General features: G+C 43.0%; 1 protein-coding gene across 1 annotated transcript; it reads right to left on the bottom strand.

Moving 5' to 3' along the window:
* Nucleotides 1-1,059: 1,059 nt before the first annotated feature.
* Nucleotides 1,060-27,432, bottom strand: ntn4 (netrin 4). Its single transcript, XM_034225840.1, has 10 exons — nt 27,020-27,432; nt 24,381-24,934; nt 18,702-18,980; nt 12,820-12,946; nt 11,993-12,178; nt 3,635-3,848; nt 3,442-3,527; nt 2,800-2,868; nt 2,535-2,708; nt 1,060-2,168 (listed from the first exon to the last, which is right to left on the bottom strand). The coding sequence occupies exons 1-10, from the start codon at nt 27,144-27,146 to the stop codon at nt 2,029-2,031; spliced, it is 1,956 nt and encodes a 651-aa protein (XP_034081731.1). The 5' UTR covers nt 27,147-27,432; the 3' UTR covers nt 1,060-2,028.
* Between the last annotated feature and the right edge of the window lie 189 nt (nt 27,433-27,621).

Here is a 27,621-nt window from a genome sequence, read left to right as displayed (position 1 = left end):
TCCTCTTTCCCTGTGCACTCGCTCACCCTTCCCCTGCTGTCTGGAAACAGCTTGGCAGAAACCAGGAGTAGCCGTGACCCCTCTGCCACTAATCTGTGAATGGGCCGTGAACAAGGAAACATGGGTACAGGAGGTTATCCGGCTGGGAAATAACATCCTATCCCGCTCACCTCCTGTACAGGAGGCGAGGCCGGCAGACAGGTGAATGACCTTTGACCCGCGGGTCGACGCGCCAGGAATGTGTCCACACCTCTCAGCCAACCACGTCACGGCGAGTGGGCGAAGAGGCGGTGGGAAACACGCAGGCCAACCAAACCCAAACAGAGTGTGTGCGCTCGGCCCGGCCTCTCTGTTATGGTCTACATTCTGTGGCGCTGTGTGAATGTAGGGGAGAGTGTTTTGGGAGTTAGAGTGATGGATGACTTAATCAGAAGAGACGCGTAAAGAGAGTGCGTTTGTGTGTGTGGGAAAGAGCAGGGTGATAAGGATATTTTTGTCCAATTTATGGGAAGTATTTCAAGGCCTAGATAGTTAAAGAGCTGGAGTTTATGTGAGTGTGTCTGGGAAGCAACAAGGTTTCAATAACAAAGACAGATGCGCCTTTGGGTTCATAAGAGCGTGGGTGTCAGTTTTGTAGTTTTGGCCATCATTTGTTTGTTTCTGTTAATGTAGCACTCGTCAAGTTAAATGCTGACTAACTGGAGGTAAAACTGAGATACTTAAGGTACACATAATTTATTGAAAATTACGATATTTTTTGTACAATGACGGTCCTTTGACAGGTTCCCATCATAGTTTACTGACTAACTGACTTCCTGGTTCACCTTACTGTCCAGTAAGCAAATTTAGCAGACCTTTTGGGTATTACATTTAGTCTGGCATAACTGTTGTCTTGCCTACAACTTGTTTATTGTCAAACCAGTTGTCTTTCTTGGTCCATTGAACTTCATTCAAGTAATATTAAGTTGTTCCCATATCACAGCAACTACTTTATTAATTCAAACATTTTCCTACCTGAAAGAAATGATAGCCAAAACTGTGAAAATAAGACCAAAGCTGTAATTATCCTTTAATATTACCACATACAAAAACAATTAAACAGAGGGAGAAAGATGAACATAATATTTATATAGATATATACAAATAATACTGTACAAGAGCACAAAAGGAAGGAATAACAAGGAATTTCTGAAATGAGTGTAATATGAGATGAATCAATATACATGACGTTACATCATCAACATGGCTGTTGTTGAAAGTGTAGACAAACCTACAGAAAAGTTTAAGAGCTGGACTGAGTCTGGACCGTGCTCATAGTATTCCTCTTCAATCTAACACTCTCTTTCTGTCTCACACACACACATTTGCAAAAACAGGCAAATACATTCACGTTTTGGGTCAAATCCATTCACTCTTCAACACAGGCACACCTGGACTGGCTAAGATTCATCCACCTGTCGTGGCTTGTATGGCTTGTTCAGCGTCACTCTTGGTGCTTTGCACAACAGACACACACTCACACACTGCTTCCTGTGTGAAGGAGTGTCCACTGTCACAGAAAATAGACATGCTCCATCCACATTCCATGTCAGGGGGGTCATTTAGTATGTGTATGATAGGTCCCCCTCTCTTTTTGTGTCCATTTTCCCTCAGTCCATCTTAGGCTAAAGTGCTGCAGAGAGGAAAAGATTCAGTTTTAATCAACGCGCTCAAATGGAGTCACTTAAAATAGAAAGCATGTGGCCAAAGCGCTGAATTCCTCAACGTCTTTTGCCGCAGCAGCAACAGCAGAATAAATCCTACGTAGGAATGTGTAAGACATTATATCTCTCAATAAAATAAGGTCCCACATGCTTTTAAGCTGGCGCAGTCCACCACTAGCTCTCATTGGAGAAATAAAGGGGGCTTCAATCATCTCAGTTCAGCCCCTAAAACCTGCTCCCGCTCTCACATTTGGAGGACAAGAAAAAATCCATGGCATTGTCGTCCCTGTGTCCATTGGTACTCCAGTATTTTGAAATGGGTTGTCTACCAGTTGCAGTCTTTCTTTAGTAGCGTGAGGACTTTGCGGCCCAAGCTGGCTTTCCAAGGTTTGACAAAGCTCTTCATGTTGACCAGGAGGCGGCCCTGCTTACGGTCCGAGTGACCCGCCACCAGGTACTCCACTCCTGAGAAATAATGTCAACAATCAGATACAGCTGGTACTATTTTTTGTCTGCCAATCATTTTTCTAGATCAAGCATCTGGTCTATAAAATGTCAGAGACTAGAGAAAAGTAGGTTATGAATCGTCTTTAAAAATCGTATCTTCGAAAACCTAAACCTTTTACATTTAGATAAACACAGAAAATCAGCTAATCGTAAAGATTGGCGATGACCTTACGATAGATCAACTAATCCATCAGTTGACTAATTGTTGCTTCTCTATTGATGGAACATGTCTCCCCTAATAATCTCTTAACATTTGGTATGTGTCTTGTAAAGACCACCACCTCTGACCTGTACTGTAAGATCAGATATGCATGTCACTCTCACCTGGGTTGAGGATGGGGCATGTGCAGCCCCGGGCGGTCCAGGACTCGGGGTAAAGAGTGACCCGACCCCGCGGTACCTTCACCTTGGTGTTCTGACTGAGCACCTTCTGAACTTTGACCTCCACCTCAGCGTGTGAGCCCTTATCGTGGGCGGACAGCACTTTTACCTTCAGGACTATGAGTCAGGTAGAGGAGACAAGTCTTAATAATGAAATGCAAAATAAATTGCTAGATTTTTAGATTTTCTTTTTACATGAAATCCTTACCGTATGCATAATTCATGGTGCAGAAGAGTTTACTGTTGGTCAGTGCTTGCTCTTTGCACTCACACTTCTCTGCAGGAGGCAAACACAAGGACACATTAATATACGTAACATAACTGACGTGTGTGTGTGTGTGTGTGTGTGTGTGTGTGTGTGTGTGTGTGTGTGTGTGTGTGTGTGTGTGTGTGTGTGTGTGTGTAGTCTCAGATACTGTGCATGGCGTCCTAGTAAGAATGCAAGCACAGTGAGTCCACTGAGGAATGTGCCTAAGAAAGCTGCAGTTACATGATGGTGTTGGGGGGTCTAAGAGAAGTACACACTTGGAAACTGTCCATGCCTACACACACACACAAACACACACACCTTTGTTCGATGTCCTTCTTTGGTCCTATCATGACTCCATTACTTAACCATTAATGCTTGGTCACTGGACTGTGGAGGACACACATGCACGCACGCACACACACACACACACACACACACACACACACACACACACACACACACACACACACACACACACACACACACACACACACACACACACACACACACACACACACACACACACACACACACACACACACACACACACACACACACACACACACACACACACACACACACACACACACTGTATCTTACCTGAGTAGTGAAGGGCAGAGAAGAGTTCATCTGGTCTGAAAATCTTCACGGGCTCGCTGGAGTTTCCCTCTAACTCCAGATCAGAGCTGCACAAACACATTAACGCATCAGCACTCACACACAGGAATGTTTGCAATTGGAAGGCATTAGTCATCTGCATATACTTATAAGTAGGTATAGGTGTTTTACTTACCCAAACATACAGTCTCCAGTGAATGGATCACAGTCTCCTGCACAGTCACATGGACGGCAGCCATAATCGTGGAAGCCCCAGTATCCCACCATGCAACTGTCACAGTGGGCTCCCCCTACTCCAGGCTTACAGATGCAGTTTCCGTTGGAGGGGTCGCAGATAGAGCCGTCTGCAAAGTGGAAGGCCATTGAGCCCAAGGGGTGACAGCCGCATGCTAGGAGAGAAATAAAGTAGTTTAGTTGTGAACGTATCATATGTTGCATTTTGACATATTAGCATACATTTTGAGGCAAACTGTTACACTGTGATTTATTTGTATTTCTATTACATCACACATTGAGGCAGTGCTTTGGTACTTTATCTGAGAGGAAAATGTTCTGAAAAGCTACAGATATTTGATTAAGATTGTTATTGTTTTTGCAGGATTTTGGTCATAAACCAAATATTGGACAAATGAAAACTTGATGATTTTACAAAACCAAAAAGTGGACAATCATCCTCTGGGGAACATGAAAGCCTCTAATAATTGTAATGGCACTTTATCCAATTGTTGTTTAGATATTTAATACTTGAACAAAGTCTCTTAGTAAGGATGCACATATATTCAAACAAAGGTAAAACAATCATTTATGGAAATAATAACATATAAAGATTAGATATCTATGAAAAAAATACAAAACAAGTCTAAAGGTCCTTTGAGCTACTATTTATTACCAGGACTTAAGTATTTCATCATTCATCAGTTGTTCTATTTGTGTGTGGTATTGTTGCAGGATCATGTTATACAAAGGCCTCTCTCTTTTTCTTATCTCACACACACACACACACACACACACACACACACACACACACACACACACACACACACACACACACACACACACACACACACACACACACACACACACACACACACACACACACACACACACACAGCTTTCTCCCTCCCTCATGTCCACTCTAATTGTGTGCTGATATGGTGTTCTTTAAACATCCTCCAAAAACAATATACTTTTACACACACCCATGTTTCCACTGTCTGAGAAAAACTACTGTATGCGGTCTCTCTACTGTTATCAACACTGAGAGCCTTTGCAGGAGGAGGTGTCAGACCTCCCCCATAAATCTGTCCCTATCCCGAGGGGAGCAAGAGGGGGGGAGAAGTGGTGAAGGAGAGGCAGAAGACGAGGAGGGAGAAACAAAGGGGGGGTGTTGTTACGGAGCCATTTCTCTGCTGTTTAATGATGCTTGAAGCTCAACTGGCAGTAAATGAGTCTAACTACTTACTGTAAGGCCCGAGGCATGTCTGCCTGCACTCTAACCTCTTTTTATTATTATTGAGGGGATACTTAACGCCCAAAATTAACATTTGTATATCAGTTTCTCACCCTGGCCTGTGTTACATTCAATCTTTCCTGCATGCCTCAACAGAAAAAAGTCAAAAAAAGGGAACATTTACTTCTTTTTTTATGATTCTTCGATCTCCATCAAAGCATACAAGAAGAACAAAAACGTTATTTTCATATTCAAAGTAATACAGGGTGGTTTATTAATATACAAATGGTCCTTTTGTATGTCAAGTATTTTATCAATGTTGTTGTTCGACTAAGGATTATATAACAAAAGTCATAGTAGTAGTCCTGGAGGTTGTGTTTTCTCAAACTAAAGCATGACACATGACATTCACATACTTCATTCTGGAGATTGCATACTTTTGAAAAAACCTCTAAAGCTGAGATTAAAAGTGAATTATTGACCTTGGAAACAGCAGTTGACAAAACAATCTCACAAGACATTCCTTTTGCTGTAGATTGTGTCCACGAGCTGACCTGTTAGCTAGATCGTAATTACATTCACACGTTTCACACATGACCCGACAATAAAGTATTATTATAAAGTAAGTGAGGACAATTAAGAGGACTATTTTTCAGCATGATGTTTTTAAATCCTTAGACTCTGTTACCCAATTAAAACTTTCCAAATTAAAAGTATTTTTACCTCACAGAAACTTCATGACATTATATTATTTATAACAGTTTTTTTCCTGTTTCCTATTTCCTGAAAAGTTGCCTTACTAGATAAACTGTAACACTTTCATGCCTGTTTTAGTCAAGCGGCAAACTCTGGGGAAGAGCCGGGACGCCAATACGGAAGTGCCACACACTGCAGTTCATCTAGTGGCCAGTAGGAGCAGGCTGCAGAAGGGAGCAATTTACATAGACCCCCATGTTAAAATGCCCAACTTTACAGCAGAAATAAACATGTTTACATCGTGGTTCAAAAAACCATATTCTCTGTATAGTTAGATTCCCCCTTCATGACTACTGTGTGGGGGGTGAATTTTTTCTCAACTCATCTGTTTAATTAATATTAAGCCTTAAATCTTTTGCATAAATTAGGGCGTGGTCACTTTGATGGACATGTACATGCCTCAGTGTCAGCTAACAGCAACTTGTCCACTCTGCTAGGCTACAACCATAGAGGCTACAACGTTAGTTAGTTGTAGTTACTGTACTTGACCCTTTAGTCGTGTTCGTGGTGATTGTGCCTTTTAGGGAATATTGTTACAAATACCAGACAATTAAAATGTTGTGCTGTGCGCTTGAATGTACTAACAGAACTTCCAAGAAGTCTACAATTATAATATTATACATGTTAACCCCGTTCGCAGGTGTTTGTGTGCTTGGTAGCTTAGCTTGCTACTTATTAGCCAGCTAAGGACGTAACCCTTTATACATACATATACATTTTAGTTTATGATTCAGCCTTGGGTAAGACTTTTATAGTCTATGGCTATGACGCCCATAATGCTAAACGGGAGCAAATGTTAATAGGGGACCCAATTATCCCAGTGGTGGCCGCCGGAGCTAACGGAGCCGCAGGGGGCTAGCTCCAGCCGGCGTCCCGGAGCTAGCCCACTGCGGCTCCGTTAGGTCCGGGCGGTGGAGTCCGTCTTTTCTCAACGTGTGAATGACAAGCATTAAGAATAACAAAATATAGCTAATTCTCTTGCAGATTGTCTCATTTGATTATGAATGTAACGTTTATATAGGGGAACTACACTGTTAGCAGTAACTTGGTATGGATGTATTTCATGTTAGCTTAGCTTCTTAGCCTGAGCTAGGTCTGTTACTTCCAGTTCGGAGGCAGCAGGTCCCGCCTCGGCTCCGCCTCTTTGCCCTTATTTGGAGCAGGCGGGATTAGACTCTGACGTCACAGTCGAGCCGTTAGTGGCCGACTCCGCCTACTAAGGGCTTCTCGGCAACTCTGCAGAATTCTATGGGTGACGTCACGGACACTACGTCCATTTATATATACAGTCTATGGTTTTAGTGCATCACAAATGTATCAATTACGTAAAGATGCCAATGCACTATAACTCTGTAACTATAGTAGTGCAATAATAAAAAACAGAAAAAGTATCTTTATCCATAGTTTAACAAATGTGGCATCTTATATATACGAAATAGAATGACCACATTAACCCAGAACTAAATACATGTGAGTTGCAGCTGTGTGTGGCATTTATACAAATAATAAAAAGAATGTGGTCCCCGTATTGTTGTAAAATAACATTTTTTTACACTATTTTGAATTACGAACAAAGCACAACAGTGTCTGCAGCTTGTTATGTCACATTGACCCTCCTGAAAACCAAACCAGACAGTTTATCAGACGAATCACCCGGGACAACAAAGATAAAATCATAAACCTTATCACAGGACTGAACTGTGCAATATCAACAAAATCATAAAGATATCCCTTTTATTGACTTTATAGACAAGCATATAAAACACAGATAACACAGATAAGACACACAGATTCCCTACAACTACAGCAATAATGTGTGTGTGTGTGTGTGTGTGTGTGTGTGCGTGCGTGCGTGCGTGCGTGCGTGCGTGCGTGCGTGCGTGCGTGCGTGCGTGCGTGCGTGTGTGTGTGTGTGTATTGTTTAGTAAGCAGCAGTGAGCACGTCAATAATTAATCGACATTACAGCACCAACCCAGTTCCGTGTTAAGTCGAAACACGTGTGCTGTTGTGTTTGGAAAGAGTGTGTGTTTACATATCTGCGTGAGAATTTATGAGCATTTGAAAGGGGTCACTACACAAGGAGTCCTGTGTAAATGCATGCATGCGTGTGTGTGTGTGTGTGTGTGTGTGTGTGTGTGTGTGTGTGTGTGTGTGTGTGTGTGTGTGTGTGTGTGTGTGTGTGTGTGTGTGTGTGTGTGTGTGTGTGTGTGTGTGTGTGTGTGTGTGTGTGTGCATGAAAGCTGCAGGTGCTATAACAATGAAAACTTTACGAGACATGACAAGAAGACACCTGCTTGAGCAACGAGTGTAGATAACAAACTCCCCCCCCCCCCCACCACACACACACACATATTATATATATAAACAGACACTGTAACTTTCCCCCCTGCTAAAGAGTTTGGGTGTGTACAAGCTTGACAGGAGTGTTTTATTTCCAGGGCCCCTCGGAGCCTGGTATGAAAAAAATGTTCCTCACGACGGAGGGAAATTCCTCCATTGTCAGCGGGATTTCACAACCTGTACCTTCGTCTCAGGGGTTTCCAAAGCATGCCTTTTTTCTATCAATCAGCCGTCACTGAGGATCATTAGCCTTCCATAGTCACATATTTTTCACCTGAGTTTTCAGATGCAAAAAAAACACGCATGATACTCAAGCCCTGAAATATAAACCCTATACACCTCTGTTGTTATAAAAGGTAGTGCATTGTTTTCTCTTATCAGGCATGTTGAAACGTCATGGTCTTAAGTTAATATGGGGAAACTACATAATACTAATAAACTAATAAAATACTGAAGAACAGCAATGAAATAAGGCTGTATCATGTCGGCATATCTTTATGTCAACTATTATTTGATAAACTGCTACAAAATGTGTGTCTTAAACTGGCAAACAAGATAAACAAATATTCTTTGTTCGCTCTTAATATCCAATTCATCTTTGAGCTAGTGAGAGAAGTTCGGAGAAGACATGGAGAAGGACTTTCGGGCGGCACCAAAGTTGTTCTGGAAAACTGTCCGACACCTCAGGAGGGGGAAGCAGGGAACCATCCAAGCTGTGTACAGTAAGGATGGGACGTTGTTGACCTCAACTGATGGAGTGTTAGGGCGTTGGAAGGAACACTTTGAGGAACTCCTGAACCCGACAACTCCGCCCTCTATGTTAGAGGCAGAGCTGGAGTATGACGGGGGATCAACACCAATCTCCCGGGGGGAGGTCACTGAGGTCGTCAAACAACTCCACAGTGGCAAAGCCCCGGGGGTGGATGAGATCCGCCCGGAAATGCTGAAGGCTCTGGGTGTTGAGGGACTGTCATGGTTGACACGTCTCATCAACGTTGCGTGGAAGTCGGAAACGGTACCGAAGGAGTGGCAGACCGGGGTGGTGGTTCCCCTTTTTAAAAAGGGGGATCAGAGGGTGTGTGCCAATTACAGAGGCATCACACTACTCAGCCTCCCCGGGAAAGTTTACCTCTAAGGTACTCGAAAGGAGGGTCAGGCCGATTGTCGAACCTCAGATTGAGGAGGAACAATGCGGATTCCGTCCTGGTCGTGGAACGACGGATCAGCTTTTTACTCTCGCAAGGATCCTGGAGGGGGCCTGGGAGTACGCTTATCCGGTCTACATGTGTTTTGTAGACTTGGAGAAGGCGTATGACCGAGTTCCCAGGGAGTTACTGTGGGAGGTGCTGCGGGAGTATGGGGTGAGGGGGTCTCTACTCAGGGCCATCCAATCTCTGTACTCCCAAAGCGAGAGCTGTGTCCGGGTCCTCGGTAGTAAGTCGGACCCATTTCCGGTGAGGGTTGCCCTCCGCCAGGGCTGCGCTTTGTCACCAATCCTGTTTGTAATATACATGGATCGGATTTCGAGGCGTAGTCATGGGGGAGGGGGTCTGCAGTTCGGTGGACTAAGGATTGCACCACTGCTTTTTGCAGATGATGTGGTTCTAATGGCTTCATCGGTCTGCGACCTTCAGCACTCACTGGATCGGTTCGCAACCGAGTGTGAAGCGGCTGGGATGAGGATCAGCACCTCCAAATCTGAGGCCATGGTTCTCAGCAGGAAACCGATGGACTGTCCACTCCAGGTAGGGAATGAGTCCTTACCCCAAGTGAAGGAGTTCAAGTATCTCGGGGTCTTGTTCTCGAGTGAGGGAACAATGGAGCGTGAGATGGGCCGGAGAATCGGAGAAGCGGGAGCGGTACTGCAGTCGCTTTACCGCACCGTTGTGACGAAAAGGGAGCTGAGCCAGAAGGCAAAGCTCTCGGTCTTCCGGGCCATTTTCGTTCCTACCCTCACCTATGGTCATGAAGGATGGGTCATGACCGAAAGAACGAGATCGCGGATACAAGCGGCCGAGATGGGTTTTCTCCGCAGGGTGGCTGGTGTCTCCCTTAGGGATAAGGTGAGAAGTTCGGTCATCAGGGAGGGACTCGGAGTTGAGCCGCTCCTCCTTCGCGTCGAAAGGAGCCAGTTGAGGTGGTTCGGGCACCTAGTTAGGATGCCACCTGGGCGCCTCCCTAGGGAGGTGTTCCAGGCACGTCCAGCTGGGAAGAGACCAAGGGGTAGACCTAGGACCAGGTGGAGGGATTATATCTCTTCGCTGGCCTGGGAGCGCCTTGGGATCCCCCAGTCAGAGCTGGTTGATGTCGCCAGGGAAAAGAAAGTTTGGGGCTCTCTGCTGGAACTGCTACCCCCGCGACCCGACCACGGATAAGCGGGAGAAGATGGATGGATGGATCTTTGAGCTAGTACAATCCTACTGCAATAGAAGCCGCCACGTTTTCACAGGCACATTTGGCAATTGTTGGTAGATCTACAACTTTGGTCCAAGCTATTTGATTAAGCATAGTGGTATTTTGCGTAAAAAACATTCATGGTCCCCAGAGGATAAAACCCTCACATAAGCGGGATCTATAACTCGACTTGTAGTGCACCCGGAAGTTTATAATCAGGGTTCAAGGTAAAATATCTTGACAACTATTTCATGGATTGACAAGAAACTTGCTATTGATATTCCTGTTCGACTCAGGATGAATTGTGACATCTTTAGTGATAATCACATGACCTTTTCATAAAGTCTAGATTACTTTTATTTTACCAATATTTATTAATATGTTGGTATTATTTAGGATTTTGTATGGATACTCTTAGTTATGTAATCTTTTGGTATTTTGGTTTTCTGTTAAGAGAATTACTGCGACTTATTTAATGAAGCAACCTCTTAAGGAAGTGGATGGAACATACTTGCGTAATCAGTCAGAAAGAAACCTGGATTATGTGATACAATTGGGCAACATGTTCTCCACCCAGATGTTTTTGAACAGTTGATTGCAAATTGACACACAAACAGACGATGTGTGTGGCTATCTGACACACACACACACACACACACACACACAGTAATCATGTCCAGCATACCTGCATACCTTGGTCAAATCAGACAAATAATCAGACGGGGAATGTAGCCACTGCTCTGTGTTTGTGGATGACTATCGCATGTTTACTTAAGACTTGTCTCATCACCGGAGGGCAGACACACACACACACACACACACACACACACACACACACACATACACACACACACAGGACCCTCACACATACACTGCTACCAATGATTACCCTGAAGCTACTAAAGCTCTGAGTCACGCATGAAAAATGGCAAAACATGCCCGAGATGGACATGCAGGAGTTTGTTGGTTGAGCTTTGAGTCAAGACGTAGGAATGCCACCATCTGATGATTAACTATGCTGTAAACGTTGGCTGGAGCGTGGGCCGTCTGCTCACACACACTCTCTCTCACACACACACACACACACACACACACACACACACACACACACACACACACACACACACACACACACACACACACACACGCACACACACACACACACACACACACACCACACACACACACACACACAACACACACACACACACACACACACACACACACACACACACACACACACACACACCGGGCCAGGTGCCCATCAGTGTTATCCAGCACGTCCCGGCTTGTGATATCAGTCCTCAGCATTCCTTAAAAGACGGAGTCTGACGTGCCAGTAGGGTGTGTATGAGGTTAATGTATGATTCACAAAAGCAACACTTAGTTAACACTGAGGTGATTAATTACGTTATATGACATTTAAACTGAGTCCTACATGTCATGGTTTGCAAAAGAAATAGGGCATGGCAACATCCCTGGATTTTATATGTATATATGTAGAGTGAAATTCCTGAAGTCATCTTATATATAGTGCACATTTTGGGATTCAATCAGGCAGGATCTGGTGTGTGTGCGTTTGTGTGTCTTACGTTTGCAGGAGTCAGGGGCTGTCTGAGGTCTTTGGGGGTCTCTATAGAAGCCGGCTTTGCATTTCTGACACTGATGTCCCTCAGTGTTGTGCAAACAGTCACAAACTCCCCCGCTGCGCTGGCCGGACTCTCGCCACGCTGTCCAGTCGAAACGGCAGCTGTGGGCATGTCCATTACACTTACACTCTGCGTGAGAGGGAGGAAATATACACAAACTGTAAGTCACTGCACCTTTGGTTGACGTATAGTTTGGATATTGGCATTTTGAGTGGCCATTTATTGATATGGGAATTGCCTGTGAAAAGCACTTCATCTTAAACGACTTCAATGAGGCATATTTCCGGAGTTGTGTACATATTGGGCAGTAGCTCAGTCTGTATGGACTTGGCTTAGGAATCAATGGGTGAACTTTTCAAGTCCCAAAACAGACCAAGTATGTAGAAAAAACTGGTACATTCAGAGGTTTAGTTTACTACCCTTGGGAAAGGCACTCAACCCTAATGTCACTGTGTGTGTGTTTCAGCAAACATTTTTGATGATTGAACAAGGATTAAATTCTATATTATGAAATGTTGCAGTTTCTCATACTTTTTCCACAATATTTTATATAATAATATGCTGTATTTCTTGATGCTTGGGCAATTTTGTTGTTATTAGCTGTGTGTTCTCGTTTTATTTGGTTATTTTACACCATGTTTTATTAACACTTAATTTAGGAATCACATCTTAATATTTGACTCCCTTCCGAAAGTGTTAGGCTTTTTACGTATATGCTAGAATTTTTCTAAGTGTCTCTGCTAAGGTGAAACTGTATTTCTTTGACCTACTCCGACATTCCTGTGGAGCGCCCGTCAGTCCGTCAGCTGGCTGCCAGGGTCGGTCGTTATAGAGAGGACTGCAGCGCTCACAGTGATCACCTGCAGTGTTGTGTCTGCACACACACTTCCCATGGACCTGAGGGAGATAGAGAGAGAGAGAGAGAGAGGGTGAGAGAGGGAGACAGCTCATTAGCAAAAAGGAAAAATGACAGAGGTAGAAATGTCAAGAACAAAGAGGTCAGTGTGATGGAGGGAAAAGGTTCCCACGTGAGGACGAGCATATTTGGGCTAACTTTAGATTTCACACACTCCATTTCTTGTATTCTCTTTTCTTTTCTATAAAAGATCTGCTTTTCCCCTCTTCTTCTCCACTTCCTCTCCCTCCATCGCTATCTCTCGTACATTCTCGCCTGAAAATTAGTGAATGGAGATTGATTGTTTGGCTTCATAGCTGGAAACAAGAACGGGCCTCTGGCCTGAAAAGCCTGTGTGTGTGTTTGTGTGTGTGTGTGTATGTGTGTGTGTGTGTGTGTGTGTGTATGTGTGTGTGTGTGTGTGTTTGTGTGTATGTGCATGAGAAAAGTGCAAGTATGCAGCGATGAGACCACAATAACAATCTCCTTGTCATTCCTGTGAGCTGGAATGCCATGCATGCTGGATAATGATTGAAGGAGAGGAGGGAGGGGGACAAGGCATCTGAGGAAGCTCTTTATTTGTTTGCGTTACACCGTGCAACTGTAATGTAGGAAATACACACACACACACACACACACACACACACACACACACACACACACACACACACACACACACACACACACACACACACACACACACACAAGTATTACACAACGAGAGGTAAACACACTCAATATAGAAAATAACTACAAATGCACACAAAGATTCTTGCATTTGTTTCCCACGCTGGGTGACAGCTCTGATTTACACTGTACAGAGTAAAGACTTAAACACATCCACATGCTATAGGAAACCGCCAACATGTTCTCTGACCCTAAAATCAGTCCAGCAATGTGAAGGTGAACATACATTATGGATTTTACACCATTTCAATCAAAGGCTAATAGGGGGGAAGCAATTGCATAAATGAGAGATCAGGCAAAAAGGAAGCAGGATACCTAATGACACATATTGCAAAAATTAAATAGAAGTAATTAATAGAAAAGTGGAAAATCGTGAAGGGAAATAAGGGGTGCAGGAAAAGAAAAAATGGACCAGAGAAAGGGGAAAAGGGTAGTAACAGCAGCAGCAGCTGGCCAGGGTCCAAACAGCTGGTATTCACCCCATTTCACATGTTTAACCATACCGTGATATGGGACAATTATTCTATTTCGCCTATACATTCAGAGCTGCACGCATGCAACCATGCAAACTCGCACACAGCCTTCGTAGGACACTGCAGAACCAGACTGATGTGTGCGTATGGATCATGTTTGCATATGTTTAGCATCTTACTGTACGTCACTTATTTTCTGCAAAAAATGGACACACAACATCCTTTAATCGGAAGCGGATAGCAAGTCCTGTACAGCACAGTTTTAGCATCAAATGTCACTATCTATGTGTCAAAAAGGTACAAATATGCAGTATTTGTATCAGTAGTTGATAGCATGCACGTACAAATATGCAGTCTTTAAGCTTGAAGCCCACACTCCAGATTGCCCCTCAGGTTACCATTGGTAGCTCTGTCAGCATCGTTGCTGTTATTTGCACTGTTAGCATCTGCAAGGCGCAGGCTCAGTCATCGCGATCTTGGGAGCTATGTGGAGGCAAATTTCAAATTGAAAACCTTTAAGGAGAAGACACGAATGAAAATACGAAATAGAAATACGTGAGGAAGATGTACTATAGGTGAAAACCATATGAAAATAATGAGAGTAAATTAAGTACAGATAGATGTAAAATAAAGTTAATGTTTAGGGCCCTTTTTGTAACAACAAAGTGAAAAACTAATTTCCCCCTTATGTAATTAAAAGATAATTTTTCTTATTCTTTTTAAAGAGAGGTTTTGAAAAACAGAACACACACATTGAGGACTAATTGCTGCTAACGCTCCAGTGGTTGTCGCTGGATGTCATTATGTGTGTGTTGGCTTTGTGGCTAACTAACAGACAGTGTAATCACCCTGAACAGAAAACATCCCCAAGTGGTGGGACAGAAGGTCCCAAAGAAATGAAACAAATACATTTGTATCTACATCTACGTTCACAGTGTTTTAGCACTAATGACTAACATATACGAAAGATACAATCAACAGCAAAAAAGATGATGCTGCTCTGTAGCCTATATTTAAGGAATAGGATGAACAAAAATAAATAAATCCAAACAAGTTGAAATTTGATGTTGGCTTTCTTACTTAATCAGCTATTTTTATCTGGATACATATATGGATGGACAGATTTGGCCTTCCTCTCCAGTGAAAACCAGGAATCTGCTAATTTGGTTATTTTGTGTTTACATTTTTCTCATCATCTGAAAGACAAAGTGTTCCTTTATGTTTTGAGAAATGAGTTCTACTTCATCAGCAAAATAAACTCTTAACAGGCTCTTGGATCAGCTAGAGGAAATTATCACAACAAATAGCATTGTTCACTATAGAGACCCGGGTGCAAATAGCATTGTTCACTATAGAGACCCGGGTGCAAATAGCATTGTTCACTATAGAGACCCGGGTGCAAATAGCATTGTTCACTAACCCGGGTGTAAATAGCATTGTTCACTATAGAGACCCGGGTGTAAATAGCATTGTTCACTATAGAGACCCAGGTGCAAATAGCATTGTTCACTATAGAGACCCGGGTGTAAATAGCATTGTTCACTATAGAGACCCGGGTGTAAATAGCATTGTTCACTATAGAGACCCGGGTGTAAATAGCATTGTTCACTATAGAGACCCGGGTGTAAATAACATTGTTCACTATAGAGACCCGGGTGTAAATAGCATTGTTCACTATAGAGACCCGGGTGTAAATAGCATTGTTCACTATAGAGACCCGGGTGCAAATAGCATTGTTCACTATAGAGACCCGGGTGTACATAGCATTGTTCACTATAGAGACCCGGGTGTAAATAGCATTGTTCACTATAGAGACCCGGGTGTAAATAGCATTGTTCACTATAGAGACCCGGGTGTAAATAGCATTGTTCACTATAGAGACCCGGGTGCAAATAGCATTGTTCACTATAGAGACCCGGGTGTAAATAGCATTGTTCACTATAGAGACCCGGGTGCAAATAGCATTGTTCACTATAGAGACCCGGGTGTAAATAGCATTGTTCACTATAGAGACCCGGGTGCAAATAGCATTGTTCACTATAGAGACCCGGGTGTAAATAGCATTGTTCACTATAGAGACCCCGGGTGTAAATAGCATTGTTCACTATAGAGACCCGGGTGCAAATAGCATTGTTCACTATAGAGACCCGGGTGTAAATAGCATTGTTCACTATAGAGACCCGGGTGTAAATAGCATTGTTCACTATAGAGACCCGGGTGCAAATAACATTGTTCACTATAGAGACCCGGGTGTAAATAGCATTGTTCACTATAGAGACCCGGGTGCAAATAACATTGTTCACTATAGAGACCCGGGTGCAAATAACATTGTTCACTATAGAGACCCGGGTGTAAATAGCATTGTTCACTATAGAGACCCGGGTGCAAATAACATTGTTCACTATAGAGACCCGGGTGTAAATAACATTGCTCACTATAGAGACCCGGGTGTAAATAGCATTGTTCACTATAGAGACCCGGGTGTAAATAACATTGTTCACTATAGAGACCCGGGTGTAAATAACATTGTTCACTATAGAGACCCGGGTGTAAATAGCATTGTTCACTATAGAGACCCGGGTGTAAATAGCATTGCGCACTATAGTCACCTGGGTGCAAATAACATCTGCCTTACTCCTCCATTACTGCACATGCCCTTCTGTGAGAGATCAGTAATCTCTATCCCATCTTGAGCTGCTCTGCTTGTTTGGGTTTAGCCAGAAACAGCAGCTCTGGGTCGAAACATAAAACAAACTGCTGATAACTTCGCAGGAAAAGTCACTTATATAACTTCTGCATGTTTACCAAATGCTGCCCGCATGCCACACAGCAGAATGACGCTTCGATGCCCTGAGGTAATGTTGTGAGAAGGATTTACTTCAAACTTTAAGTCTTGGTTGCATTTGAACTAATATTGATGATAAAATGAATCAGTCACACATCTAAGCATTACAATGATCTATCATTATTATTATTATTATCCTGACGTGCAGGGTACAGTTTTACAGCCCCGTGGTCTAAATATTTTCTGCCCTCAAAAGAAGGAAATCCTCTTGAAAACACTCAGTAGAGCCTCTAGGAATTTCTTGGCATGAAAATAGTCAGATTTAAAGATTTAGAGATTGTGTCCAATAAATCGGCTATCAGCAGCTTCATTACAAAAGAGCTGGTATCAGCAAAGAAAACACATGAATCGTTTTGTTCATTTTTCACAAAGAATACCAAAGACTTTCATCTGCTTTCAGTCAGTATGAAATATGAAGGTTGTTTTCAGCTGTTTTCAGGGTCTTACATGTTAGGGTATGTGTCCTTTTATCTTTAAGGCTGGGGAAATAGAATAGTAAGAGACATTCAGAAAAAATAATATATATACGTATATCAAAGAAACGTTAAAAGAGGTAAGGAAAGGTTTTCCATCAGAAAACAATACCAAAGTGAATTTTTCGGCTTGAAAACATCTATATTAGTACATATCTTGATTTTTTTTTTCAAACAAGAGATCCTTATCAAAAATGTTTGTTCTTTTCTGGGATTATGTAGAAAAACATATCCATCAGCCTAAAAAATCCTTAACTCCTACCAATATTGATGGAGTTCTAATGTTGTCTAAATGTCTTTGCCTAAACAAGTTGTGAAGGAATCTCCTTGTTGACTTTCACTTTTCCCGTTGTGCCTCGCTGATTGCGGCAGAACAGACTTATCTGTTTGTGGAGATGGTTGTGATAGTAGCATACACACTTATGGTTCTCCAGGAAAAACACTGAATCAGTCGCGTCTGTTCACAACTTTATCCAAACACACAGATCAACACTGTCATTTACGCTCAGTGGAATTCATATCTACACCTCTTGGGTTTGTTATGGACGGGAAATGCAGATGTTTATCTGAGCAGACAGAGCCAGACGAACACAGGAAGTGGAGTCTGTTATTAAGACGAATGCCAACACTAAGTGAACAAGTTGTTTAGTCTGAGAGTATCAAGCCTTATAATCTTCCTCAGAACAAGTGAGAAGCCGGCACATGGGGTGTGATTACTTGTGTAATAAATACCAAAACAAGTGAAAGAAATGTCAGAATGCCAAAACAAGACAGACTGAAGGAAGAGCAATCAGTAGCACAGCATCAAGGCTGCAAACAAGATAACATGCATAGCAACTGACTAACATTGACTTAACTTAAGAACCACTCTTGTCAGTACTTTCAAAAGACTGAGGTGCCTGGATTTCAGAAAAATTGTTACTTAAGTGGACCTTGAATTAAGCTTTTTACTTGTCAAACAACACTAAGGTCAATAATTAACAGCCATGCTTAATTTATGATCTACTGTATTTCAAATTGTATTTTTTGACAACTAGTGCCACACAAGATTGATGTTATGATAAGCTTGTTCATATTGGCATTGCACCTTCGCAAACACATCTGCTGGCAGCTGGGGACACTAATGCAAGTGTATGGCATGCCAGCCATTAAAGGTCAAACAAGATGTGTGTGTTTAAAAAGTAAAATGAGTTATTTTCATTTAAAAGTATAATTTTGTCCACGCTAGTACATGTTAAGTTTCAAAGCTATGCACTCTAACTCCCTGCTCCTCTCTTACCACATGGTTGGTGCGGTCTCTGATGGGCTGGTACCCCAGGGCAGGAACACACTGCTCTGCGTGTCCGTTGCAGAAGCAGCTTCCCTTCACGATCAGGTCATAGATGGCAAAGTGTCGGGTCGGGAGATTAACGTGGGTGGAGGCGAGGTCTTTGGCCTGGCAGGGGCACGGCTGGCGCTTCAGCAGCCGGACCCGGACGTTGGTCACCCTCAGCTGCTGCTGGCCCTCCAGCCCGAACGGGTCCAGGGACTCCCATTTGGGGAGGGTGCGGTAGATCACCTATTTGTCAGAAAGAGAGATCTGCTGTCACATTTCAGAACAAATCAGGTCTGTGTTTTAATAGGTTTCAGCCAACAAAAGACACAACAGAAACTTGCAATTTCATTAGAAAAACAATTAAAAAAAAAATTCATTATGCATTTTTTTTTCAAATGCATAACAACCTTTCTTACAGGCAACACAAGATTAAGAAGTTTTAAAACCCAAAATAAAATGTGTTGACTTATTGATTTGTCTGCAACAGCTTACCCTGACCTAATTGATCCTGAAATAGATCATACCAAGAAGCACCAAAAAGACACGACAAGCAAAACAGCTTCATCATTTATTGTCTTCTCATTACTTTAGTTTGTCGTTCTTGTCAACATGACACCATTAAGTAGATTGGGTAAATAGTGTTGTCCCTTTGAGTTTAATGGACTTTTGGAAGAATTAAAGTGGTGGATCACAAACTTTTCTTTGGGCTTATGAAGTCCACTTTTCCTTATGTGTGAAACTTTTCAAACTTGATATATGACTTGGACGTGAAAACAAGTTTGAACTCATAGAGGCTTGGTTTCCCCTTTAGGAGGTGGAGTTGTTTTGTGAGGTTTTATGGTTCCCCCTCCCCCCTCTTTAGTTTACGGAGATAGAGAGCCATTCTGTTATGGTACCAACTTCCTGATTTAGAGTGATTAGCCGGCTGAATGTTATGGCACAATCTGGTTTGTTGATGCTTCTCATGGCAGTACACCTGTCATGTTAACAGGGGGGGGGGGGGGGGGGGGGAGGGGGAGGTAGTTTTGGTATAATTTGATAATTTGTGCACTTAATATAACCTTTCACCAAGCGATTATTGACTGCGTCCCCATGTGACCATGGCGGTGCTGGGTGTCCTTAAATGCAACCTTTCTCCCCCTATTTCTCCCTCCCTGTCTAGTCCTTGGACATCCTTCAAATGGAAGATCCCTTTATAGGATGCCTGCCATCGCCATGGCTACTGCTGCCACTAGTTACCAACACCGCTGCTGTGATAAAGTTGGTGTGTGCCCCAACTCTCGCTGTGAAAGACATTTCTTAACAAAGTGTGGTTTTTTTTGTAGCTTTCCGTCATTTATATCATTGGACGAGTAGTGTGTGTCTGTGTGTGTGTGTGTGTGTGTGTGTGTGTGTGTGTGTGTGTGTGTGTGTGTGTGTGTGTGTGTGTGTGTGTGTGTGTGTGTGTGTGTGTGTGTGTGTGTGTGTGTGTGTGTGTGTGTTTATGAGTGTATTTTCTTTAGCTAAACCAAGATGTGAGCAAAAAGCCCCCAAGCTCCTCATTGGCTGGATGACTGGCCCAGAGTGTGATGGGAGGAGCACTATTAATTTCCCTGTTGTTGGATAAGGTCTCAGGGTCACGGCATTGTGGTCCACAATTAAGAGAACACGACAAATAGGACGAGGGGCGCCGGTCCGCGGGAGAGCACGGAGAGCAAGGAGAGCAGGGAGAGCACGGAGAGCAGGGAGAGCACGGAGAGCAGGCCAGACAAAGACAGGGACGGGGATCCAGCTTCACATAACTCAGGGCCGCACAAAAGGCCCGTGACAGCCCGGGGACACCACAGCAACACCGGCATACACACTCTCACACACTGGCATGCACATAGACATCAGTGTGCTGCTCCCCTTTACACAACATATATTACACACAAGGCCTTCTTGCAGCTTTTGCTACCCAATGATGCCTCGTAGTTTTCCTCTGAATGTGGAAACAAATTATTATTGTTGGCACATACACCGATTAAATGCACATTTATGGTAATGTGAAGCCTGACCTGAGTTTCCCCAGGTGTATTTACAGTAAGAGGTTTTATTAGGGGGGCTAGCAAAAGGAAGAAAGGTTCCACTTATCTAGAATTGTATCTGTGGTCATCATCAGAAATTACAACAATACTACGGTACAAATTCAACTTCCTATTTGGTTTTCCTCCCCTTTTTCGCTACTAATGTGACGCATTTGTAGGCGTTTTTATTTATCTAGATTTGGTAGTTATATATTATGAAAAAAAACTAGCAATGTCCAGTCGTAAAAGGTAGGGAATAAGACAGTCAGCATAATTTATAAATTATTTCAAAATACTTGCATTCATTGGGTTTGTTGGGCCTCAAGGATACACACAATATGCTTTGGGGATAAACACAGACTATCAACATTTATACTGGCATTAGTTTACAAGAAAACTCCATAGGGAACCTTTAACTGTAATGAAGCACATCTGCTATTTTAAACATGTGTCTCATATCTCACATATTTTTTTAAGTTGAATACCTGTCGTCGAAAATATATAACAAATGTCAGGCCAATTGTGCCACATTTAAAAAAGTTAAATCAATCTGAGGCAGTGGGTTCACTGTGGGCCATGTGTCTACTCCAGGCTGAAAAATAAAAGTACGTCTGGCTTAAACAGGCATAATTCCATCAAAGAGCTGTGGACTGTAATCTGGTAAACAGGCACAATGGGCATTGATGGAAGGAGAACGACGGAGAGGGAAACAGAGAGGGGGGATGGGTGTCTAGCCAACAGTACCAACATCCATCAGAGCAACGGCACTTCCTTCCCTGCAGAAAGACGGAGAGCCGACTGTATGTGTTTATCTGAAAGGGCACGGACAAGTGTGTGTGTGTGTGTGTGTGTGTGTGGTGTGTGGGTGTGTGTGTGTGTGTGTGTGGTGTGTGTGTGTGTGTGTGTGTGTGTGTGTGTGTGTGTGTGTGTGTGTGTGTGTGTGTGTGTGTGTGTGTGTGTGTGTGTTCGAGGAACGGTGGAAAAGTGAGAGAGAATGTGTGTTGGCTGGTCTTGCTCTCTTCCCTAAGGAGGTCAGTCTCTACAACAAACACTCACATTCTTCCAGCCCAGCTGACCTCATAAATAAGACAAGAAACCCAGCGTACTCTCTCACTCTCACTCGCACTCTCTCTCTCGCTCACACACACACACACACACACACACACACACACACACACACACACACACACACACACACACACACACACACACACACACACACACACACACACACACACACACACACACACACACACACACACACACACACACACACACACACACAACACACACACACACACACACACACACCACACACACACACACACACCACACACACACACACACACACACACACACACACACACACACATTACAGGTGAACACAAAAAACTTTCAGCACAAGAGATTACATGATTTTATGTTTGCTGCGGGAGAAAGAAAACTGAGAATACCTGCCGTCTGGTAACCTTAGCCAACAACAATTCCACACATGCATCAAGTTATAGTCATGTGTTTTATTAACATTGCTTTCATATTTCATTGAAGTATTTGTCTTATGGAGGTTGATCACCATCTTATTAGGCTTAATGACATAAAGATCATACTGAATAATTATAATAAGGCTGCAAGTGTAAATGAGCTTGATTTCTGTTTCTGTTCTGTCTAGAAAATGTTTTATTACATTTGGTTGAACTCAATTACAAGTAATCTGATTAGATGTATATTTATTAATGAAAATGCACGATAATGCTTATGGATGCATCCCTAAAACACACACCCATACGTACTGCACACTATAAGGCTTTGTTGTCATTGCCTAGCGTATAGGCCACTGAACAAAAGACACTGAAGCAGAAAGAGTGAGAACAGCTGAGTAGCTCCTGATCTGACAGAGAGCTACTTGACCTCTTTTAACCTCTGGGTCATCAGCTGAGGCGTTAGAGGTCAAAGGTCATGCTCTCAGCACAGGTGGCTGAGATGTGAAGTACAGAGACAAGAACAGACAGAAAGGAAAACGAGTTGCTATACTTTTCACACCTTCATGCACACAATGTGTAGGGGAAATCAGAAAATAGAAGCATAGATGTCTTTCCTACATGATCATGCAAACCACACTGACAGCAGCAGATAAGGTGATAACGGCTGCTTATTTTAAATGCATCGTAGAAGCGGAGCTCTTCAAAGAGGGCGTACACACACGTTACATCTGAGAGCTCTGCAGGGAGTCCGAGCAGCACCACACTTGGCAGGCGCCTCCACTCACATCTGCAGAGCAGCTCCTGACACACACTGCTTCAATTAAACATCAATGGACTTCAGGAAGCCCTCTCGTGCTACAGTCAAAGTACGCCTATTAAACACCCACTCATGCACACACACACGCACGCACGCACGCACGCACGCACGCACGCACGCACACACACACACACCACACACACACACACACACACACACACACACACCACACACACCACACACACACACACACACCACACACACACACCACACACACACACACACACACACACACACACACACACACACACACACCACACACACACAGCTTCCCCCACCTGGCTGAGCTCTGCTTTCATTCTGCTCGGTCCTATGACTGTGTGACTCTTGCATGCTGTGTGACTTACTGCAGACAGGACTGAATTTGTTCCAGTAGGAAGGGTAATAATACACTTAAAACCATTTGGTTATGAGAGCATTGCCGTCTTTCTGTAGCAGGGTTTACCTGTCATGCCAATTTATGATATGACGTAATTAGCAATTCAGTGATAGAGGAAGATAAAGCGGAGCAGGAAACTCTCCGTCACCCCCCTCCAGCGTTTCTCTGCAGGTGTGTGTCCGCCCTCCTCTCCCACCTGCGTCAACCTGCATTCTGAGCGATACGACTGTTTATATTAAGCGAAATGGTGGGAATTCAACCAAGACTTGATTTTAATCAGATCCCCCAAAGCTCTTCTGGCAGGCAGTTGATAAATTGATAAAAGCACAGAAATCTTTATTATGATTAAGAGAACCATTATTGTGTAACGTAATACTATTGAACTTACAGTAATTTGAAGTTATTTTGACTTAACATGTCCTTTGTGTAGATACAGAATATAAACGCTTCATATTTCTACCTTTTTACTCCCCTGCTGTTCTTTTCGAGATTTCTTTATTTTCACCTTCATCAACTGATTTTTTGGCCACTTGGGGGCAATATATCTGAAAGAAATATCATATCATTTTTGTAGGGCTCAAAACCTTATTTCAACACTTCCTCATCAACAGTGTCACACTTGCGAGGCGCACTACTCATCCGTTCAAGACGGAATTGTTTTAAATTGTACAGTGTTAGCGAAAATGTTTTATTTTTTAAGGTTATATTGCACTAGTGGTTTGAGATTTTGTAAAAATATGTTTTTGACATAGTTTTGCTTCAATTCATAAAGACCTTTCTCTGTTTTTAGATTCTTCATTCTCTGTGGAAGTAAGCAGGAAAAATAAAGTTTCATCAAGATTTTCAGGTAACACATATGGTTATTTTGAGGCTTGAAATATCCCTTTAATATCTGATGTAAAAGGTAAGCTCCCTCCTCACCTCTCCACGGTTGCAGGGATACGCCCCGGAGTATTTGGATGTGCAGATGGCCACATCCCGGCCGACACCTGCCTTCCCCTCCTCCATCCCAAAGGTGTCGGTGCAGTTTCCGGCGTAGTACTGCAGCATCTTCCACGTCCTCCCAAAGTCCTGAGACCTCTCCAGGGTCATGGCGGCAGGCCTGGGCGAGCGAAACACCACGATGAGATGCGTGAAGTAGAACTCTGCCTCCAGGTCCAGTTGCACCGTTTCAGACTCCACCCCCTCCGCCGACTGCCACCAGGTGTTGGGGTGACGGAAGGAGGAGTCGGACATGGCGTTGGCCAGGTGGGACAGGAGGGGCAGGCCGGCGTTGCACTTGGCGCACTTTGCGGCGCTGCAGGCCAGGTTGATGTTGGGGTCGGAGTAGGAGCAGTAGAGCTCCGTGCCGTTGTTTCCGCAGACGGTCTGCGTCAGGACCCGCCGACCCAGAGCCAAGTTACCCATGCGGGGGTTACAGGCCCGGCTCTCACAGCGCGGGGACACACCGGCTTGAAACACGTCACCTGACAGACCTGGAGGGAGAACAAAAAACGGTTTCAATTGCAAATATGGGAGGTGACAAAACAAAAAAACCTGGAATCCAGAGTGTCAAATGGGTTATTTGACCTCAGCTTAAAGGGTCAGGTCACCCAAATTATGCAACACATGGTGGTATTTTGCAAACTTCATAGTATTCATCCCCATTTTGAGATCTCTTCCTTCACCCAATACAATGCAGGTCAATGGGATTAGACTTTATCACAGCATTGAAGCATTCAAATAACACTACAATTCTATATTCAAGGTTCTCAAATCGGGGTACGCGGACCCCTAGGGGTACATTGGAGTACTGCCGGGGGTAGGTAAGATTTATTTTTATGTGATGAAAAAAAAAAGTAACGAAGTTTGAGCAGTGTGGGTTTTATATTAACAGAGTTACACATATTTCTAAAAGCGAAGTGTAATAACTGCAGTGGCCATCCTGTCACTGAGAATAACAAAGATCCTCAGTGAAGCACAAGCCCATGTTTCTCACTAAATTGTATGTACAACTTATTAAAAAGATTAGTTCAATGCAACTAATGTCGTCTCAGTGTTATTGCATGATGTTAAAATTGGTTTGCCATGAATTTAGTGATGGATTGTAAACATTTGAAATGTACCATTTAAGTGTTTCTCAGTTACAAGGTTGTTGTTTTAATAAATCAGACACTGATGGTGCAGCGCTGTACTGTACCTCTTTATATAGGCTTTTTGTCCCTAACAAATTGTTTTTGTGCTGATCAGGGGGTATTTGGCTGAATTTTTTTTTCAAAGGGGGTACATTATTGAAAAAAGTTTGAGAATCACTGCAATACACTACTGGATTATTTTTCTTTGGGAGATTGGGGTTAGAAAGACGAAACAGATGCACAACTTGAGATAATTGAGAATGTAAAAATGTTAAAGTTACTTTAATGACTCAAAAAGTAAAAGATAGAGCAATTCAAATAGCCAGAAAACCCAATTGAAAAACATTGAGGAAAATATTTCCTATCCATGCAGATCTTTTTGTCATTAAGCAATTAGTTAATGTGCAATGCCCCGATTTGACCCCAAACTTGTTTAACACTTACTTCATAATAATTTGTTATTGTGTTGGAGAGTTTAGTTAACAGAAACACCTGAATCTGAGTACCAGAGTATTTGCGAGAGTGAGTGGTTGAGGGAAGAAAAAGAGTGACTCAGTGAGTGTGTGTGTGTGTGTGTGTGTGTGTGTGTGTGTGTGTGTGTGTGTGTGTGTGTGTGTGTGTGTGTGTGTGTGTGTGTGTGTATGTGTGTGTGTGTGTGTGTGTGTGTGTACACAAGTCGAGTGATTAACCTCGATCGGAAATCTTATTCAAAAGGGATAATAGGGGCATTGTGCACCTATACCTGCCGCAGAATGCAGCCAGCATGGACTCTAACACAGATCAAGTTTGGCAGCTCGGAGGATGAGCAGCATTCAGACGCTCTGCACCCCCCGAGGGCACAGTGTCATCTTCCATGTGGATTTATTATCTTAAACCTGGAGCTCGCTTTGTTTTTCATGGCAATGCCTTCACTTATATTAAACCTGAGAGGCTGAATTATTGAACTTTTGCACTGAGGAACCTTTCTCTTGAGGGATTTTCTTTGTTAGCAGAAATTACATAACTGTCTGTGTGAGTGGAGGTCAAAGTGGGAAGATTTAAACTGAATAATCAATCACTTTGTCAAGGTTACGTTAATGAATAAATCTAGTAAATGTGTTAAATTCATTTTAAAGACCTTTGATTCACCCAATGTTGGATTTTAAAAGGGTTAGGTTCAGCTATTATGTTATTTAATACCAAAATAATCTGTGGCAGTAAACAACAATTAGGCAACAACTGTTTTCTATAACTTAATTCGGAACTTGAGTTGAATTATTTATCTTATGATTTTGTATCAACTCGTATTCTAAAGATGTGGCTTCATGTGTTTAGAAATCCAAAGTAGAAACTCTTTTAGTGAGAGATTAAATTGCCAAAAAATCCAAGCAAGATCTTCAATGTTGCACCTGTGACAATAACTGTGTTTTATTTTTAAATAAAAGTAATAAAGAAAATCCTACTAACCTGCATCTGACAGCACAGCCATGCTGATCACAAATAAAATCATCATATCTCCTTGTTTAAAATAATAATCCGAAATATGTGAGAATCCGCTGGAGTTATTCAGACATAAAGTATGCACAGATTTCATCCACGGTGGCAGAAGTATAGTGCGTTTAGGGTTCAAATCCAGTGTGGACTTTCTCTTTCACTCAGCTGCGATCCAATAAGCCGATAATAAGTCGTGAAGAAACAACATGATCCCGGACGGTGCGTGGTGTCCCGCAGAGAGAGGAGCTGAGTGTGTGTGGAGAGTGCGGGTGCTTCGGGTCCTGCAGTGTGTTTCATTTCCCCGCAGTGTGCGTCGCTCTGCCCGCAGATCTCTGTCTCAGGAGAGGCAGCAGAGTGGAGTAGTGACAGCAGCAGCTCCGCCTCTCCTCCACAGTTATCTCGCATTTAAAGGAACATTACAGCAGCTCTCACATGGATGGAGCCCACAACCTGCTCCTTACACTGGGAGGGAGGGGCCCAACATGAGGGTCCAGGAGGAACCTCCAGGGGGCCTTTTCGAGGGGGTCCAAGATCAGGATTAAAGGTGTGTATAATTAAATGTTTGACTTCATCCA

The sequence above is a fragment of the Gymnodraco acuticeps genome, unplaced genomic scaffold (genome assembly GCF_902827175.1).
Source record: "Gymnodraco acuticeps unplaced genomic scaffold, fGymAcu1.1, whole genome shotgun sequence".
Lineage (NCBI taxonomy): Eukaryota > Metazoa > Chordata > Actinopteri > Perciformes > Bathydraconidae > Gymnodraco > Gymnodraco acuticeps.
This window is presented reverse-complemented; position numbering and strand designations above follow the sequence as displayed.